Source organism: Macrobrachium rosenbergii, chromosome 17 (assembly GCF_040412425.1).
Source record: "Macrobrachium rosenbergii isolate ZJJX-2024 chromosome 17, ASM4041242v1, whole genome shotgun sequence".
NCBI lineage: Eukaryota > Metazoa > Arthropoda > Malacostraca > Decapoda > Palaemonidae > Macrobrachium > Macrobrachium rosenbergii.
In genome coordinates this window covers 28378198-28398191 of record NC_089757.1, presented here as the reverse complement: position 1 = coordinate 28398191, position 19994 = coordinate 28378198, and the positions used below count along the sequence as shown (strand labels likewise).

Below are 19994 nucleotides of genomic sequence, written 5' to 3'. Positions count from 1 at the left end.
GCTAAATGTGGTTTCTGTAAGTGTGACATCATACCCAGGTATGGTAATAGTAAGTACTTACATTCTTTCTTGAAATTAAACGGAGAAATGAATGACCTCTTCCGAACTCCTGAAGTGCACTAATCACAGTTTAAAGTTAGCTTAGGATAAGACATGTAGCCCACCACTCCACGATTCAATATTCTGATAGCAACTTATCAAAGAATGTGACTTGCTACTTTTTATCACCTTAAAAACCAATCACAGATCAAATAGATACTGCACTACGAAAATAGGAAGTCACCAGCCTTTAATTCGGATGACTGCTAAACCGTTTCATTATAGATGGTAGGATGCACTAATGCTTACAAATATGACCAGAAATAGAGGGCCGTGACTTCTTCTTCGTGGGGAAACATTATTTGATTCTGTCAAGTTTCTCATTTGGATTTTTCCTCTTCAGTGCGAGTTTAGCCCTGCCTTCTTGTGCTGTTGGCATTTCCAAAGCAAAACAGTAGACCTAATATTGTTTTTTTATTAGAATTTGTAAATAAAAGCAGGGTACAAAGAACTTGTTACCCTATTTTCAAGTGCTCAAGAGTGATTTCCCTTTTCAATGTTACTGTAGCCCAGATCTAACAAAAATTATCTCTGGTTGTATGTTTTTATCCTAAGGAAGTTTGGTGATGCCATCAATACCAACAACTTGTTTCCCAAATCATGCTCTTCTCGTCTGTGACTCAGCATCTCTCCTTATAAGATAACTTACAAGATTTCTAGAACATTGTGATCAGTTCTAATTTCTGGATGAAATACTCTATAAATTTTCCAATAGAAACGAGGAAATAAAAGACAAACCGAATCTGTTTTTAATGTGTTATGTGATTTGTGTACGATTATTATAAATAGTCTGATATTTGGATACATTACCAAGGTAGAACACTGATTATAAATTAGTACATGAATGTATCTGATTTCCATTGATGAAAATGACAGTGTCATATTTCACAAGCGTTCGTCTTACCTCAATTACAAAATTAGCAACCTTTAAGGAAGGTTAGCTCGCATTCCTTCCTGGGTCCAGCCGAAGCGAAGTCTGGTGCATTTATGATTAAGTAAACAAACCCGAGAGGCCTTATCTCAGCACTCAAATCATTGCCGAGCAAATCACGATTCCGTTTCGTTTTCAGGCATTCACTCAGGGTCGTACCCAAACAGTCTCGTATTTCGTGGCTACTTCCATGTCCAGGTTGAGGTGATGGTAAAGGGTTCCTGGAATGGGCCTAGAGTACAGGAGTGTGTAACCATAGTATTCCAGGCCCAGCAGCAAACGATACTTTTCTAGGAGGTCACTGATGTTGTCGTCGTTTGCTATTGGCAGGTGAAGCAGCAATCGTACCTAAAGATTAGAAGAAGAAGAAGAAGAAGAAGAAGAAGAAGAAGAAGAAGAAGAAGAAGAAGAAGAAGAAGAAGCGAGAAAAGGAAGAAAAACTTAAGTACACGATGAAGGAATGATCTTAATTTTACTAGGTGCACATGTCCAGAAGTAAATGGATTATTTCATAGGTTCAGTCTTTAGCATAGCATTAGGGTAACAAGCTATTTTCACTTTTTACCTGCTTGATGTAATAAGGGGCTTTGTACGACGAGGTGTATAAATTCTGGAGCAGTGTCCACTCTGAACCTTCCTCCTCTGTCTTGACATACTGTATAGGCTTATCCTGCCATAAGAAAACATTATACATTAATATTTCTTTCTAACAAGATTGACGGAAAGTCCATGACTTCTTACTGATAAAGTTTCATTATTATCCATACGTTTTCATGAAATAGGTTTAATAGGTAACTATTCATTAATGTGTTTTCGATTCAGTTGTAAAAACGGGCACCATTCCTTTACTAATTCCTGGTTTAACTTATTCTTTTATTATTACCAGTATCATTACCATTGCCTTCAGCGCCGCGCGACGCAAATGGCCTATGTGAAACTGCATCACTCGTCTTTCACGTGCTTTCACCTCCATAACATCTGATCTTCAGCCTTTAGTAGTACTTTTGTGTACTGATTGCACTATATACCTTTAAACGACGACCATTTTCCAAACGATGGAGATAGGCTAAAAGCCACGTCTCTTCCCCGCCCCCAACACCCCGCCATAAATAAAACACAAACAAACAAAAAATCCATTCTTTAGTTCCAATGCACGTATACTTTCGAGGTAATGGAAATTCGAAACTCAGATAACCGAATCCTTTCTGAAGATAGCATCAACGAATAATTCATATGTGTTTTTATGTGCTCATACTAAAATTATGGTTTCCAGGACTATCTCTCGCCACCTAGAAATTTAGCTGATTACTTTAATCATATTCTTTCACTCGCTGGAAAGAACATGACATGGCCAAAATTAGCCATGGTTTAAACAGAATGAAAATACGTGCTGATCAAGTTACAAGTGAAATCATTCGACCTCTAAGCCCTGTTCCTTGAAAGTTATATTGGTTATCCCTGACTGGCTGATGAAGATGAGACCCAAGACGAAAATATTAGACAGGATATCGTCTAAGTTCTACGTAAAAAGTTTACATGACTTTGGTATCGTCAAGTCCTGATCACGAGAGTTGATCCTCGAGGATGGCAGAGTGAGTGGACTTTGGGGAAGGGAGAGATGGTGTGTTTGTTGGGGGGAGGGGGGGGGAGGATGTTGAGATGCACGGTGGTGAGGAGATGGGCTTCGTTGTTAAGATATGTTGAGGTCACTTAGCATTCTACGTAAAATGGGAAAACCACGAGCAAACCAGATATGGAAAACAATATAGATAGTTTAACAAGTAAAAGCGTATAAAATAGTTAAAACAAAATTTTGTATATCATCTCCCAACCACGCTATACAGTATGGTTTTACAATATACATACTCACCTGACTAGAACTGGAATGATTTTATAATGTACTCACCTTTTACTGGCATAACGCCTCCAAACACCCCCTCCCCCCGGCTCTCTCTCTCTCTCTCTCTCTCTCTCTCTCTCTCTCTCTCTCTCATTAAAGAACTGAAGCCCAGTATGCCTGCAGCCACTGTGTAAAGCATGGAACGTTAAAACAGGTTATACTTACCATGTGATTCATTAGGTTTAAGAAGTTATCAAGAGTGTATTTTCCCAGCTCTGTGAAGTTGGAGAGAGTGAGAGGGTAGAGGTAGACGTTGTTCCCCAGAGGAGTGTAGCTGTACTCAGTTTTTCCAGACACCAAATGGACTCTGCAGCCGAGTTTCCCCATCTACCGGTAGACATACATCTTTCATGAATTAGCTTATTTGCTAATTTGCCTTCACTATATTTTCATTTGTTATTCTTTTCTCCATGTTTAATTCTTTAACTCAGGTATAATCTGTTCTACGGAAACTTTCTTCGCAAGTTAATGGCCTTTTGGTTTGATCCTTAACTTTGTTTGGAGACTTCGATAAACGATAATAACACCAATCTACAATGAACAATAAAATAGTTTAACAAAAGCCTCAGTATTTCGCGTCTCATATACAGGTGCAGTTCATGTTTTTGGGATAAATATGTCTTTAATTCCTTTCCTTGAGTATAAAGTTCTTCGCATCGTTGTAGTTCCTAGGGCAAATTACTGGATAACCTTGGACCGACATGATTTTCATCCATACCCATAGAAAATATAGTTGCGAATCTCTTAAATGTTACGAACATTAATCTGATTGCCTTATTAAACAAGCCTTCTAACTACTTTGGTGTGTAATTTGATGGAATTTTGGAGGCATTTCCGGTTGTCTCATTGCTAGAGCATTCTTACTTAGACACTTTTTATGAAATTATATCTTTTAGCAATATCATGTTTTTGTTACATTAGTAATTATCCCGTCGCGTGAAAATAGGCTATACTTTCAAGAATCTTAATCAAACAGCTGGCAATTATTTTGATGAAAACATACGAACAGATACCAAGTAGAGAAAACCTGGCAAATGTCAGCGAAATATCAGAAAGCAAGGTTGCAAGTTGATTTCTCTCTGAAAGCAGCACATCTAGACTTATATTCTGATATTGTCGTAACAAAACTCTAAACGTTAGGTCAAAGTGAACTCTTTAATCGTCCAGCTCGACTTCACTCACGGTAGTGGTAGGACCTGGTAGTGGGAACTTACGCGGTTTTCGAATTTGATGTCCTCTCGGTTGAAGCCGAATGAGTAGATTCGACAGGAATCCGGGGTGAATGGTATTCCATCCAGGCAGATGTAGGTCCCTTCGTGGCCCGACATCTGGCGTGGAGAGAAAAATGTTTACTGAAAAGTTCTTGAGCAAGCCAATAATCTTCATACCCGTGTAGGGCACAGAGAGAGAGAGAGAATAAAATAACATTTAGTAGAGGCACGAACTCAAAAAAAAAAAAAAAAAAAAATCTGTACATCACAAAGAGCATAGGCTCGGAAAACTTATGAGACCTTATCAAAAATCAACAACTCTATTTAAACTTAGAAACGGTAAAATCAACACTAGGAAAATCAAATGAGAGAGAAAGGGGAGGGAATAAATACTGTGCTATGAGCACAAGAGAGAGAATAGACTTTGTGTGAATATACAGTAATGACCATTAGAGAGAGGGGAAATAAGCACTGAGCCATGAGCACGAGAGAGAGAGAGAGAGAGAGAGAGAAAGAGAGAGAATAGACTTTATGTGAACATAATAGCTAAGAGAGAGAGAGAGAGAGAGAGAGAGAGAATAGACTTTATGTGAACATAATAGCTAAGAGAGAGAGAGAGAGAGAGAGAGAGAGAGAGAGAGAGAGAGAATAGACTTTATGTGAACATAATAGCTAAGAGAGAGAGAGAGAGAGAGAGAGAGAGAGAGAGAGAGAGAATAGACTTTATGTGAACATATCATAATAGCTAAGAGAGAGAGAGAGAGAGAGAATAGACTTTATGTGAACATAATAGCTAAGAGAGAGAGAGAGAGAGAGGAAATAAGCACTGTGCCATGAGTACGAGAGAGAGAATAGACTCTTATGAATGTAATGACGATATGAGAGAGAGAGAATAAGTACTGCGCCTGGTTACGCGCCATGACAACGAAAGAGAGAATAGACATATGAATACAGTGACTGAGAGAGAAAGTACTGTGCCATGAGAACGAGAGAGAGGATAGAACATAATGACTATGAGAGAAAGAGGTGGGGGAAATAAGTGGTGTGCCATGAAAACGAGAGAGAATAGGCTGTATATGAATATAATGACGTTATGAGAGAGAGAGAGAGAGAGAGAGAGAGAGAGAGAGAGAGAGAGAGAGAGAGAGAGAGAGAGAGAGAGAGAGAGAGAGAGGGGGAAATAAGTGCTGTGCCATGAAAACGAGAGAGAGAATAGACTGTATATGAATATAATGACTCAATGAGAGAGAGAGAGAGAGAGAGAGAGAGAGAGAGAGAGAGAGAGAGAGAGAGAGAGAGAGAGAGGAAATAAGTGCTGTGCCATGAAAACGAGAGAGAGAATAGACTGTATATAATATAAACATAATGACGCTATGAGAGAGAGAGAGAGAGAGAGAGAGAGAGAGAGAGAGAGAGAGAGAGAGAGAGAGAGAGAGAGAGAAATAAGTGCAGTTCCATGAAAACGAGAGAGAATAGAGTATATATGAATATAGACGCAATGAGAGAGAGAGAGAGAGAGAGAGAGAGAGAGAGAGAGAGAGAGAGAGAGAGAGAGAGAGAGAGAGAGAGAGAGAGGGGAAGTTTCAGTCATACATAGATTTATAGATTTGAGAATGTTTCTCACGATCATTTCTATTTACAATTCAATTTTAAATGTCTTAATCTATAAATAACTATAACCAAACTTCATTCTAGTTTTGGAAACTTATTTTAAAATGGAAATGCAGCTGCAAATGTATATTTTCAGCGACTAGCAACACTCTTTATTATCCTACCGTCGTATTTTCTCCATCCCTTATGCTGGTTCCGGGCACAAAAGTGGGTTCAAGGCAGGTGCCCTTGGTCACGGTGATGAAGTCGTACAGATCTGATAGATCTATCGGCAAATAAGGCGGTTTCCCATCAGGAATGCTTGGCACGGGGTGGCTCTCTCTGCAAAGAGGAGATATTCCTTTTAAAATAGAACTGTCAAAACTTTCCCTTTCACTCCTTTATACACACACACGTACACAAATATGTACATTCTGTATGTTTGTGTTTGCGTGTTTTCTTGAAAATACGATTACAGACAGACATTTAAATAATTACAAAATTCGCAGCCAAATTCTCGCACAAAATATTGTTTGTCGGTAAAGGTTAGGAAAATCCCTTACATTACTACCCTAAAGTCAAGGTTCTGCCGTGGTGCCTGATTAAATTCATTTGCATGCAAAGTATGCAGAGTCACTGACGTATGCATGATACTTATGCATACTTATGAGTATCCAGTATGACACAATAAATATATATATATATATATATATATATATATATATATATATATATATATATATATATATATATATATATATATATATATTATACATATATATAAGAGTGCGTGTGTGTGTTTCTGTGAGTGGAAAGGGAGAGAGATCCCACCAAGCGAGGGGACCCAGGTTCGATTCCTTGAAAGGTTACTGTATGAGCAAGTTCCTTTGCTAATTCACTGTGCCTCTGTTGACCTATAGCCTACATTCAACTTAGCACCTGGCGCTTAGACGCCTATCGTGGTCGTGCTCAAGGTCAAAATGGGCATGGGGTTATGAACCTCACTCCAAAAGACAGGCCAAACACCATAAGATGCCTCACCATCCAAGGGGGAAAAGAATATAGGTAAATGCATAATATATGCCCCATTTTCCTATCATCCATCTTTGAGGTGCAATTAATCCATGAGGGCTCTGCCTGAGTGGGGCAGCACGCAGGTCAATTATGCTAGGTCCGTCGGCTGCTCCCAACAAACTGTTCACCAGTCCATCCAGCTGTAAAAGGGTACAAGATTCTACGCAGCATTTTACAAACTGTGGGGTCCCGACCCTTCAGTGGGTCGCGGATGAATAAAATGGGTCGCAGAAAAAAAAAGAAGGAAAGAAAAAGAATGCAAATGGGTGCAAAGTGTAGAATATAAACAACTCTAAATGTTGCACAGGACTCATTAAATCATTGCTAGTTTTACCGATGTCTCCCATGACAAGGCAGGCTTTGCCAATCAAAACATAATAGTACATATTATTATGAATTTATTATACATATACAAAAAGGATATTTTCGCAGTCGAAATAACTTCAGGGTTTTGTCCAAGGCAATCGACAGTCACTCTCTCCCTCTCTTTTTTTTTTCCTTGAATTCTTAACTATCAAACAACAATCGACAAACACACACGCACTCCCTCTCGTCTTGAATCGTTAATCATTAAACAAGGTTGTTCCAAAATTGAATGGCTAGTTGTCAACAGATTTTTACATAAAAGTTTTTATTTTTTTCTTAGTCATTTGCATAACTTTCCTGTTTCTTCTCATTCTTTACAATTTTTTTTCTCTTCATTCAGACTTAGCCTCCGCACTTTTAGACATTAAGGTAAGCTCATAATATATATATATATATATATATATATATATATATATATATATATATTTATTTTTTTTTTTTTTTTTTTTTTTTTTTTTTTTTTAATCACTGAATTTATCTGTCTTGTTCCAGGTAGGCGGAGATAATTGTTCTCTCGAGTGCCTCTAATGTATGAGATATGCTTTTGAATTTTGTTTATGTCTATTTGTCCGTCAGTCATTTACACAGGTAAATGTCTTTGATATGTTAAGTTTAAATGGGGATTAATATAATCAAAATCCTGAAATTAGGAGGGGTAACCCCACCTGTTTTTGGTAGAAAGAAATAATCCCTTGGCACAACTTTTTGAGGATGATATTTGGGTTGCCAAACTGGCTTACTTAATTTGCATTTTTGGCATTCTTAATGATTTAAACATGAAACTTCAATGAAAAAGCGACAATATATTTCAGCATCTTGAATATATTGACGGGTTTCGGAAAATGTTTTAGCTATGGCAAAGAATACTGAAAAGTGATCATCCCACCTATTATATGTTCCCAACATTGCTACAACTCACTACTGAGAACATTGTCAATGATGACATATTAAGAGGATTAAAACTAGAGCTTTTGACACATCTGACTTTCCTGTCTCAGAGCTTTGATAAGTACTTCCCTGATGAGAAATTTGAACCCGTGAAGAAAAGCCTTTGGATAAAAAATCCATTTGCTTTCCAAAGTCCTGAATCAATAACTGAGTTAAACTTGTTACCCGAAGAGAAAGCTAAATTGCTGCATCTTAGCTGTTCCTTAACACTTAAGAATGATTTTGAGAAATTAAAGTGGTGCTCATTTTGGATTAAGAACATGAGTAAATAAGGCTATTCTATTATTATTGCCTTTTGCAACTACTTACTTGAGTGAACTGGGATTTTCAACATTAATTAAAGAAGGACAGAAACAGGCTCAGCATTGCACCTGATATACGTGTGGCGTTGTCTTCCTCTGTTCCCAAGTGGAATCAGGCGCTTACGAACAAACAAGCACATCCATCTCATTAAATGACTTTTTTTTCAAATATTATTTACTTTACCTTTGTGTCGGAACCTCCTTTAATTTTATCGGTTTTAAATATTTTTACATTTACACAAATAGATACATACAATTCCAATATGTGCGGAATATAAGAAATATACTGTACATATAAACTGTAGATGCTAAAGAAATGACCCTAGTGAATAGAGCTTGTCTTTGATTTATTACACGTGGGTTGCAATGCAAAATGTGGTTCTTGCTGTGGGTCGCAGTAAAAAAAGTTTGAAAAACTCTAGAGACTCTACTGGAGTCTAGGATAGGGGCATTAGACTAGCAGCCTCATGCTTAATATCTTGCTAAAAAAAATTTAAAAAAACCGGAGGGCTATATTATTCTGCAATCCGTCCCAAAGGGGAAAGGGTTTATATATATATATATATATATATATATATATATATATATATATATATATATATATATATATATATATATAAATATCAGATAAAAGTTACAGTGAGGTGAAAATGTCAAACACTAGTCGTTATCGTCCAAATGTTTAGTTTCTTAATACGATTGAATCAAATGGAACTAATATACAAGGAAGAGCAGGTCTATGTAAGTAAGCTTTACAAAGCAAACTAAAAGGAAAACAATAAAATTCTTACTACAAGCCTTACCTCTGCTATCACAAAAATAAGTAAAAAATTAAAATATAGTAAATAAAAAATAATTATAGACTCTCATCCAGGACAGGATTCACCTCAAAACTTAAAAAGCATTTCCTTGCTTCATAGTCCATATTCCACCAGATATCATTACTGAGAAACAAACAAACATAAGAGAGCAAATGTCAACCTTCAGCCAGTTTTGTGGGCCGAAGTAACTAAACTAAAATGGATATAACACTTTCATTCAACCTTCGTGTGGTCTTACACATAGTTCGTCCTCTGCCGCAACGTGATCGGAATTCTATTTAAAATGGAGTTTAGAAATATATAAGCAATATATTTTCTGAAGTATTTTTGCCGTTCAGAACGGCACGAACGTTCATCAACTTTAAAGACTGTTTCTTGTATTAGAAAGCTGACTCTGTGTATGCATGCATAAGTGCATTGTTCTCCTATTAAATGTTTCAAGACAGCAAACACAGTTACGTGACCGTTTTCTATTTACGAGGTTATTACAACTGTCAATACTGTGAAAACACATATAAGTACATAATAGCCGCCAACAAACAGCACACTTCCTTACTATCCTGCCATCTTCTTTGTCGTTCTGTCTTTCACTTCAACTGTGACCTTCGTCATGTAAAGCGAGCCTTCCCCACCGCCCTCATGACGTGATCAGGTGACAAGATGATTCTCTGTGCGCATTAAGACGGGTAATAGACTTTTTCTTGCCTTTAAGTTCTTGTAAGATATTAAAATTGCATCTTTTAAATATTTCATTAATTTGTACATAAATTATTCTACTCTCTGACTGATCAACTTACTGTTGGTCACTTTTGAAAACCAATAACACTACGGAAACGACATAAGACTAATACCTTTCATCTACTGGTCAACTTTGTGATGTTCTTCCTGCTCTCCATGACCCTGATTAATAAAATCTTCCATCCTTTGAGAGACAGTCATCTCAGCTGGTCGGTCGAGTCCAGACGTCCATACCAGGACTCCTATACCCTTTAACGCCTTGCCACACTTAAGGCGGGGGCCCGCGCTGGTATAAGGCCAGCTCAATGTGAAACCGACCTTCGAGTTTAAGGTCTTTCTCTTCCTTCGTGGTTAAACCCTAATCTCTTTCCTTCCCTTGTCCTTGCTTGCATTCTTCATGCCAGGGCTAGATAAAGGCATTTACGTTGCAGGTTGCACTGACCCCCACACCAGCAATGAAAGATACTTGAAGAGCGCAATAAATTTATTATACAGTGACCCACTAGTTAACCATTGACATTTTAATCTCTGTACCTTCTGGTACTATACGAGTGAAAAGAGAAGTCACTTAAAGAATTACCTTCTGAAATCCAGCCATCCGGTGCACCCTAGGCGTACCCTGTGTTGAAAGCTCCCTTCTTTGGAGACCTTGTGACAAGAGTCAGTAAAGAATAAAATCAGGAAATGAACTTAAACGAGTTATACAAATTCTAAAGGTCGGTGAAGACACATACAACGTCTGTTACATCGACTTGTCAAAGGAGCGTGCAATATTTTAGTTATATCTAGGCTACACTTGACATCTCAAGCGTAGGCAACAATCAACTCATTTGAATGAAGGCTTTCAAAGAATAACTGAGGCATATGGAAAAAAAATAAGAAAACAAGAGAGGAGGCAGCCTATGAATTTGTTTCAGGACAATAATTCAAACACATTAACACAACTCAAAGAACTAATACGAGTACACCCTGTTTGTGCAGTACTTTTTGTTATGACGAAGCACAGACTGAAAATGCTACAATACGTGATCGGAGTGTTAATACAGCTGATATATAGCATGATGAGTTAATGAGTCAACATGAAATAGCTTAGTCGGTAAATAAAGTTTAGAGGCTATCACTATGGTTTGAAGGAATGCAAGGTGTGTGTGTGTGTATGTACAGTATATATATATATATATATATATATATATATAATATATATATATATATATATATGTATATATATAAATTATCCTTTTAACTTTCAAGGTCTTTGTCGTCAAAGCGGAAATGACTTTATGAGTAAATCAGTGTTGGTAAATTACAATACCTTTGCTATTTTAATGTTACAATGATTCCTTTGAACTAATTGTTTTCTGTTGGTTCATTCCTGAAGAAAAAGAATCAGGGAAGCTTAAAGATGTACAAGGTCATATTGCCGTAAGTGATCCACAGCCAGTTAGGTCTCCCATATATCGATACCCTGCAAAAGCCAAAACCCTTATTTCCACCATGTTAATAGATATGGAAGAAAGAGGAATAATAGAACCCTCAAGTGCGGCGTGGCTAAGCCCTAATGTATACTTGTTAGGAAACCTGATCACACTCAAGGAATGTGCCTCGATTACCATGAAGTCAACACTCCAAGTTGGTATTCACCCTTTACCTAGATTAGAAGAAATGGTAGAAACAGCCACAGGAAACTATTAATATGCTTCCTTGGATATGAAAGATGCACATTATCAAGTGGAATTAGGCGAAGAGAGTAGAGATTTTGCAACTTTTAGTGATGGAGTTTCACTGTACAGATTCAAGCGCCTTCCTTTTTGGATTGAGTTGCAGTCCATTTATATTTTCACATATCATGTCTCCTCTCATTGAGAAAGGGTGGGTTAAGAATTACTTAGATGATATTGTTGTTTGGGCTCCCAGTTTTCCAATCTTGTTGAAACGATTAGATCAAATATTCAAACTTTTCAGTGAAAGTGGAGTGCAGTTAAATCTAAAGAAATGTCGGGTAGGCCAAAAGGAAATCAGATTCTTAGGTCAAATTGTTTCAATGGATGGTTGTAGACCATGTCTAGACAATATCAGTGCCATCAAAGAAATGACACCCCCTACTAATGTCAAGGAAACTAAGAGATTTCTAGGAATGTTTGAGTTCTACAGGAAACACATTAAGGATTAAGCTAAAATTGCTGCTGTTCCTTTTGGTGCTATATAGATAAAAAAATTTTTTTTTTTCACTAGAACACTTCAGTTAACGATACAAGTATGAAATTTGGTACATATCTTCTCCATGTGCCACTTTTTGAAAATTACTGGGTGTCCACTCAAAATTCCAAAATGGCCGCTAGTCAAGGTTTTAACATGGGACTCATGTGCCTCTGGTCATGTTTTTTTGCATTGGTTTTGGTTATACACATTTTAGGCAGAGTCACCAAGCAAAAGTAAAATGTATTTCTGTTAAAGATTTCATATAGCATATATAGAGAAAGATGGCATCCAATATGGCAGCCAAAAACCTTAAATAATCAGTCTCAGGATTAAGTAGGCATGGAGAAATGTCTTCCTGTTCAATATAATAATTTGCAAGTCTATATATAATTTAGGTGGTGGTTTTATCTTTAGTTTTAGTTTAAAAGAATGAATGTCAGCGCACAACCAGGGCACACTGGTGACTTCACTGCTGTGTAACTCAGCGTGGAGTTCAGTGTCAGCTAATCTTGCTTTACTTACGCTGTACCTAGCTTTGGTTTAGTGTAGTTTAGTGTCTCAAATGCTGTCTAATAGCCCCATATCAATTAGCTGGTATCCCGTGCGAATGGGCCCAAGCCAATACAAGGGTGAACATTCGCACCAACACCTGGGAAGAGGTTGACAGCCAGAAACAAAATGCCCCGAATTGATTCATCATTCCGTTGAGGATAAAGTGGAGGTACTTGCGGGAGGACTGATGGATGGGTATCTGGAAATACCCATTTTGCAGATCCACTGTAGGCCTGACATCGGACTCTCTGATCGCTGTGAGAATCGGTTCAGGGGATATAGGTCTATGATCAGTCTCCATCCCCCTAATGCTTTCTCTCTCTTTCCCTACAAGAAAGATCCTGCTGTAAAAGTCCGGAGACCAATCTGTCACGACTTCCACAGCACCCTTGTTCAGCAATGCCTTCATCTCTTTCTGTAGAATGAATTCCTTCAGGAAGCCGGGAACATATGTTTGTAGATGGACTGGAAGGTTGGTGGGAGGTGGAGGAAACTTGAGGGGAAGTAAATAGCCCACCCGAGGGACATTTACTACCCAGGTCTCGGCTCTGTGTCACTGCCATGTTGCCCAATGGCTAGACAGGCAACCCCTACCAGTGGCAGCATGTGGAAGGAAAACCGCCCCTAGCGGCTTCCACCCTTCTTCTTCCCCCAACCTCCTCTACCTGGGCGGGCAGAAGACGGAAAGGGATGCTGGTTTGCACCCTTCCTGATGCGGGCAAAAGAAGGCTGGGTGTTGTCACAAGGGACCTTAGGATTTTGGGGTTTCCTAGGACCCAGAGAGGAAAGGCCCAGCCCATGAAGGCCTGGAGGTCTTTGCCACTGCACAGTGGACGAGACGGTCATTGTCATCCGCCCTTCGACAATCCAACATGGCATCCACTTCCTCCCTGTCAAAGGGAGAAGTGGAACCCAGCAATGGTCTGTTCCTCAAGGCCAAGACCGACTCAGGACTAGCAAACTTAGAAACTCAGTAGAGAGCTGCATCTCTCCTCTTAAGTGTCAAGTTTGCCCATAGGTTAGCTGTCTGGTGGGCTAGGTAGGTGATGATCCTACCTCCAGACAGGAACAGTCTGTTAAGGTTAGCTATTTCCTCGTTGGTGAATGACAAAGAGGAAGTGATAACCTTAGCTACTGTGGTGGACCAATGGTCCACCCAAAAGACTGTTTGAAATGCTGCCATGGCAGTCGATTCCAAGGTAGCTGACTCATGATGCGAGAGAAAGATGTTTTCTGCACAGAGCTGCTCCAATGACAGACCTGGACCAAGACGAACTAAGTCTGGGCCAACCTGTGCTATTGGAATTGACCTCCCTGAGGGCTTATAGAATGCCGTCTGATGAGAGAGAGATGGAGGAAGCAGCTTGAACGAGCAGCTGGCCTGAAGTGAATTCTCCCTCCCAGAAACGAGAGAATTCACTTGGCCTAGGACCGACTCGGCAAGCTTCGACCATGGCAGCTCGATTGATGGTGAGGATTCCTTGTGGGGTCCAACCAGTGCTTCGAGGCCCAAAGGAACAATCTCATTGGCAACCAAGGTCTCTTCCCCAAGATTGTTGTACTGACGAATCAGTTTAACAATTATCGACGTAGGAACTCTACAGCCGGGGGTGTCCGCGTCCTTGGGAGAAGACTTTTGTGTCCTCCCAAGTTGCTCTCTTTGGAGGTGAGAGACCCTCTTCAGATCGCCCACATCTCCTCTCTGACACCCGAGCATACTTGTGTTCTGGTTCTAAGACTGAACCGGTGGTGTATGAAGGGCTGTGATTGGAGGCCAAATTCCGATAGCCAACCCGAGTCCTGTCCATTCCACAGTTCCCAGGAATCCCCCAGGAGGTTAAAGGGACGGGTGAGAGGGGGCCTAGCACTCTTCGCATACCTGTCTCAGCAGGAGAGAAAGGCCGTGAACGTTTGTAAATCCGTGGTAATGATCGATGTACAGGTCTGGGAGAGCTCTTGTCACGCAAAGGTGATGGGGGTTGCCCCTGGAAGAGTGCACCTTTTCCTGAACGCACTTGGAAGCTATCCCGAGGAGACTAAATCCGCGAACGCGAGTGGGAACTGCCCATGGGAGAATGATCACACACTCTTGCGTGAGAGCATGGGCTGTCCCAATGTCATGCTGGACTCTTCTTTGAGGCCAAGTCTCAAAGCATGAAGAAGAGTGAATGGGGACCTCCTCAATGCTCTGTCTGGCATGTGAACTCTACGGTTGGCATCACTGACTTGGGACCCGATCCTCCGTGAAGTAGCTTGTGAAAGCTAGGTCCTGGTTCGGAGATTCGGGGTTTGGGGCAACAGTTGCATGCTGCACACCCGCACTCTCTCTATGAGTTGCGTTCCAGTCCCGGGACTGAAGATGCTTACCAGAGCCGTGCAGGTCTGTTGGAAGCTGGGTGGAAGAACCTTCAGCGGCACAGGTCGAGGAGGCCAGTGTGCACGGATCATCCGGGATAAGGGACCGTGCCACAGACAACGTTGCTACATGGGGGCCTGTGATGGGAATGAGTCTCCAGGTCAGAACCTCAGAGCCCTACACGGAAGGCTCTTTACCATACATGAAAGGTGTCAGTTGTCTGGCCTCTATGCCTTGGGTGTCGGTGTACATGAGGGATCTATGCACACGGACTAGGCTCATGGAAGCCGCGTCACAGCTGAGCACAGGCTGCTTCCACACCTTGGACATCCAAGACGCAGGTGTATGTGGGGGATCCATGTACACGGATTAGGCTTGTGGAAGCTGCGTCGTGGCTGACCCAAGCACGGGCGGCTTCCGTGCCTTGGATGTCCAAGACGCGGGTTCCCTGTCCGGGGACAGGGGAGCACTGTAGAGAGATCTTTGTATTTCTTCCATAGAAGAAAATGTCGCGAGAGCGCCAGCAGGCCCTCTTACGTTCTAGAGCAGCCACCTTTTCCTTCTTTGGGTCTGTCCGCATGACGGAGAAGGGGAGGAGGTGAAAGTACGTGAAGAAGATGATGACAAAGGTGAACAGGGTCTCTTCTTCGACGTCCTCTAGCAGTCACGTTTGTACCTCTTCATCAATTCGCCCAGAAGATCCTTACTGTTGGGAGACATCGGAGGGAACGTTGACGGGATAGGATGACTAGTCAAAGGCGCCATGACAGTAGCCATAGTTCCAGTTACTGACACAGTAGAGACAGGAGGCAGTAAGGTACCCAATCAACCCCAGCACCATGGATCCCCAGGAAGACCTAAGGATGGCCAGAGGTTCCTAAGATCCTGAAAAACTCATCACAACTATTAGTCAATGAACACACATTTGCAACATTTCACATTGCGTACAGACAGTGTGTGGGCCTACTTCCAAAGGCGAGAGAGAGCAGCTGCATCGCCTCTTTTCAACACATGGGTAAGGGCAGGGTCTACAGGCAGATGATAATGCTTGACCTTCTTCGGCCAAGCACTTCACAAATACCTTCAGAATGAATTTACACGAATGTCAATTGTCTTAACATACAGTACAGCCTACGATCACTAGCCATGTTTATTTTATTTATTTTTCCATATAAAAAGTTTTTATGTTAAATTCAACTAAAATTGAAGAACAATCATTAAATTTTGCCATTAAATTAAATAAATTTCAGCTGTCTATTTAATTTTAATATTAACACACCTAAAACAACGTAACGAATCCCAGGACTTTTCCCGTGCCAATTAAGAGTTGAATATAGAGTTCAGGCCAAAGGCCAAGCTGCAAGCACTGGGACCTATGAAGTCATTCAGAGCTGGAAAGGAATTTGAGAGTAGGTCGGCCTGAAAGGCGTCACAGGAGGAAAACCTCGCAGTTGTACTATGAAATACTTGTTAAGATAAGATACTATAAAAGTTTTGTAAGTCAGGAAAAAATGTTGTTCACCAGAAATATATATATATATATATATATATATATATATATATATATATATATATATATATATATATATATATATATACATATATATATATATATATATATATACATATATATTATATATATATATATATATATATATATATATATATATATATATATATTAGCTGACCAACCTGTTGCTGCCCAGGATAACTCTGCATGACAACCAATAAACTTTCTCTTCTCTCACACACACTCTTTTCTCTCTCTCTCTCTCTCAACTAATTTTCCTCTTTTCTCCTAACTAATCCTCTCTCTCACTTCCTCTCCCTCTCTCTCCTCCCTAACACCCATTCTACTCTCTCTCTCACTGCCTCCCGTCTCACTTCCTCTCCCTCTCATTATTTCTTTCTCTCACTCTCTCTCTTTCTATCTCCAACCCTCCCTGTCTGTTTCCCTCTTTCTTCTCTCAAACATCCCCTCTACTATCTCACTTCCTCTCCCTTTTACACTCTCTCACTCACTTCCTCTACCTCTCACTCTTTCTCTCTCACATGATGTCTCCTCGGATGGACTAGTAAGTCTAAGATATCCTAATCCTTGTTACTCTTTCTCTCTCCAACCCTCACTGTCTCTTTCCCTCTTTCTTCTCCCTAACACCCCCCTACTCTCTCCCTCACTTCCTCTCCCTCTCACTCTGTCACCCCCTTCCCATGTATACTGAAATTAGGTATGATAAATTCGTAAAGTTGCTAAGTTTACCCCCCACAGTGCTCTTTTCCAGATAGTAAGCTATATGTATACCAAGTTTGGTTGAAATTGCTCAATGCGTTTCAGAGTTATGCTGGAATAATAATAATAATAATAATAATAATAATAATAATAATAATAATAATAATAATAATAATAATAATAATAATAAAGCTGATGAGGCAATATGTACCGAAAAGATTGTGAACTAATACGCGAAAAGTTTATTTGGAATATATTATGTGACGTGATTTCTCGCCAATTCTGAACGCAAAGACAGCCTTGTTTCCTTTCATAAAAAAAAAGTAATTAAAGGGAATCCCTAAACAAAATCTGGGAATTGCTTATGGTCACTGGTTAGTGCAGAAAGGTTAACAACACAGTTACGTGTTTTGGAAGTCTGTACCCAGTGAAACTGCATCTGATTTACATCGACTGCTTGACAGTATTTGAAAAAGGATCTCACTGTATACAGAAAAAAGCACACGAATACTCATGCTAAATCCCAGTTCATTATATGGCAAAACCTAAATATTGCCTGAACAGGGACATTTGGTCGTATCGGCAGGTGGTGGGTCTTTCTTGAAATGATCCTTTAATATCTTTTTCATAAGACTACTTTTCTCTTGCGACAGTAGGCAAATCATCTAGGCCCCTATTGCTTCTCTGTGAACTCATCGTTACCTAATATCATAGAAACTCGCATTACAGAAGAAAAAATCTTGCTTCGTGAATGGCCCAAAAAGAGGCCACTCACGCTATTCACTGCGTTGGTCCTTCACTGATGCAGTGAGAGAGTGAACCGCGTGGTAACAGGAAGAAATGAGCTAGTATCGTTTTTCTTTAAACAGAAGTCGCCAAAGCCATGCGCACAGCACATAACACACTCGTGGCATTATGACAGATACAATTTTGGAAAAGCCCTATGGTCTTTCTTGTACTGAATTTTGCTTTTGCAGAATAGTTGCCCATCAATTTTGAATAAAATATTTTTGTCTACATAAGCATGAACCTTTCAATATATTCAATTTATATGCACCACGAATAAAAGTAAAATCATAACTTTTGTAATAATCACATTTTCAATATCTGAATTATTGCTTAAAGGTTAAAATGAACAGTAAAGTGTGACACATTTTCACTGCATCGAATCAGTGTTAAGAAAATACTGATACCGTAGATTCTTTCCAGTTATTGTCTCATAATACAATTCTGTCGATTCATCGAAAACTGCTATAATTACCTTATTCTTCAATCTAAACGTGTACGTCTACGGCACACTGAATAAGAACAGCTTAAAATTTGTCTAACCTTTTACTGGTAACATTGCACGCATGGCACCCACTATGCTGGTGACAACCACATTATGTTCTAAAGACTAAAAGTTTTCTGATGATAAGTACTCTGCGTAGCTGAATATAGATATTTGTTTAAAATACTGAAAAATCTCTGGCTGAATGTGTGATCTTGGGTGGATATTAACAGGTCCATAACGGCGGTATACGATCGCAGAACGAAATACCAAACCCAGGGTATATCAATAAACCAGATTCGTGAAAGGTCTACATCCTATGTTTTTAAGCTGGCGGGCTGAAATATAATTAAGTTGGACGTATCAGTAAGTGATTTTTTGTTTAAATTCGACACTGGAAAATATATCTACTTTTTATGTTGAGTAGTTTAGATTTGCATAAGTAGGCTACTTGTGGTAAGATAGTTCCTCATTCTACTGACAAATGCTTCAGAGCTCACGACAGATTGCTCTGTTATCAATGGTAATTACACACATAGGCCTATGTTATTTTAGATTTAGCTGGCCTTGTGCCAGCACGGGCTCTTGCTCCTAGAGCAGCCCGTAACACATAGGCCTACAACCAAAAAGTTCGTTTTAAATATTTTCTCCATATATTAATTTTCTCAGTAGCACACGATTATAATGCTGTCGTTAGCACACGATTATAATACTGTCGTTAGCAGCTTAAAAGCAACAATATCAGCTTGACTGCTAAAGAAAAACTACTACAGTATTTTAAGTAAACATTGTAACCGTTTTACCTGTAAACAGCAATCGTGACGAAAACTGAGTAAGCCAGTAAAGACAAGATGAGGACCAAGTAAATCACATTGTGTTTGGCTACTGTCGGTATGACTGTCGGCCGTGGCTTCGGCTGTGTGTTTTCTTCGTCAGCCATCGTCACTGCACAGCAAAACGACAGAGACACGAGTTAACTGAGTGTGAGAGTCTTATTGTATGGCTGATCCAGTATCCCGAGTACCGCCAGCAGTCTGCCCACGGAAGGAGAAACGTCAGCTCAGGTAATTTTGAGATGCCAAGGTTCATAACTTATCTTTTTTTTTTTTACATTTATTTGCTACCTTGCAAATATGATTATACAAATACTTCGGTCTGTAACATAGTATTCTTCTGCGAACGTTTTCACCGAAAACTGTATTACTTCTTTCCTTATCATAGTTTGGTTTTACATCACCCGGCAACTGAAACTGGCGTACGTGTACCCCAGCCCGGGGTCAAACAAAACGTCATTGCGAGTCAGATGACCATAAGGACAAACGTCCTTGAATATTTTTTTTTTCTTTTCTTCACTTCCGCCATTCCCTAAATGTTGCATTATGAACATGACTTTTTTTTTTTAGATTA

General features: G+C 39.6%; 2 protein-coding genes across 5 annotated transcripts in view; both read right to left on the bottom strand.

Moving 5' to 3' along the window:
* The window catches only part of LOC136847822 (enoyl-CoA delta isomerase 2-like), a 33807-nt gene extending 32720 nt beyond the window's left edge, over window positions 1–1087 (bottom strand). Inside the window, exon 1 of one of the 4 annotated variants that reach the window (XR_010855854.1) lies at window positions 1004–1087. The gene's annotated coding sequence lies outside the window, so the exon portion shown is untranslated. Of the gene's footprint in view, window positions 1–61; window positions 365–1003 lie in introns of those variants that run through there. The other 3 variants (XR_010855853.1, XM_067119757.1, XM_067119756.1) reach the window with 3 other exon arrangements.
* Window positions 837–19648, bottom strand: LOC136847821 (uncharacterized). Its single transcript, XM_067119753.1, has 6 exons — window positions 19391–19648; window positions 5917–6073; window positions 4145–4258; window positions 3096–3257; window positions 1596–1700; window positions 837–1378 (listed from the first exon to the last, which is right to left on the bottom strand). The coding sequence occupies exons 1-6, from the start codon at window positions 19525–19527 to the stop codon at window positions 1178–1180; spliced, it is 876 nt and encodes a 291-aa protein (XP_066975854.1). The 5' UTR covers window positions 19528–19648; the 3' UTR covers window positions 837–1177.
* Between the last annotated feature and the right edge of the window lie 346 nt (window positions 19649–19994).

Bases quoted from the DNA above. Each gene is read 5' to 3' on its own strand.
- LOC136847821 (XM_067119753.1), bottom strand. From the start codon at position 19,527: ATGGCTGACGAAGAAAACACACAGCCGAAGCCACGGCCGACAGTCATA. The intron at 6,074-19,390 runs GTAAAACGGTTA...TCCTCTTTGCAG, and splicing joins GTCACGATTGCTGTTTACAG to AGAGAGCCACCCCGTGCCAA. The intron at 4,259-5,916 runs GTAGGATAATAA...TCTCCACGCCAG, and splicing joins GGGATGGAGAAAATACGACG to ATGTCGGGCCACGAAGGGAC.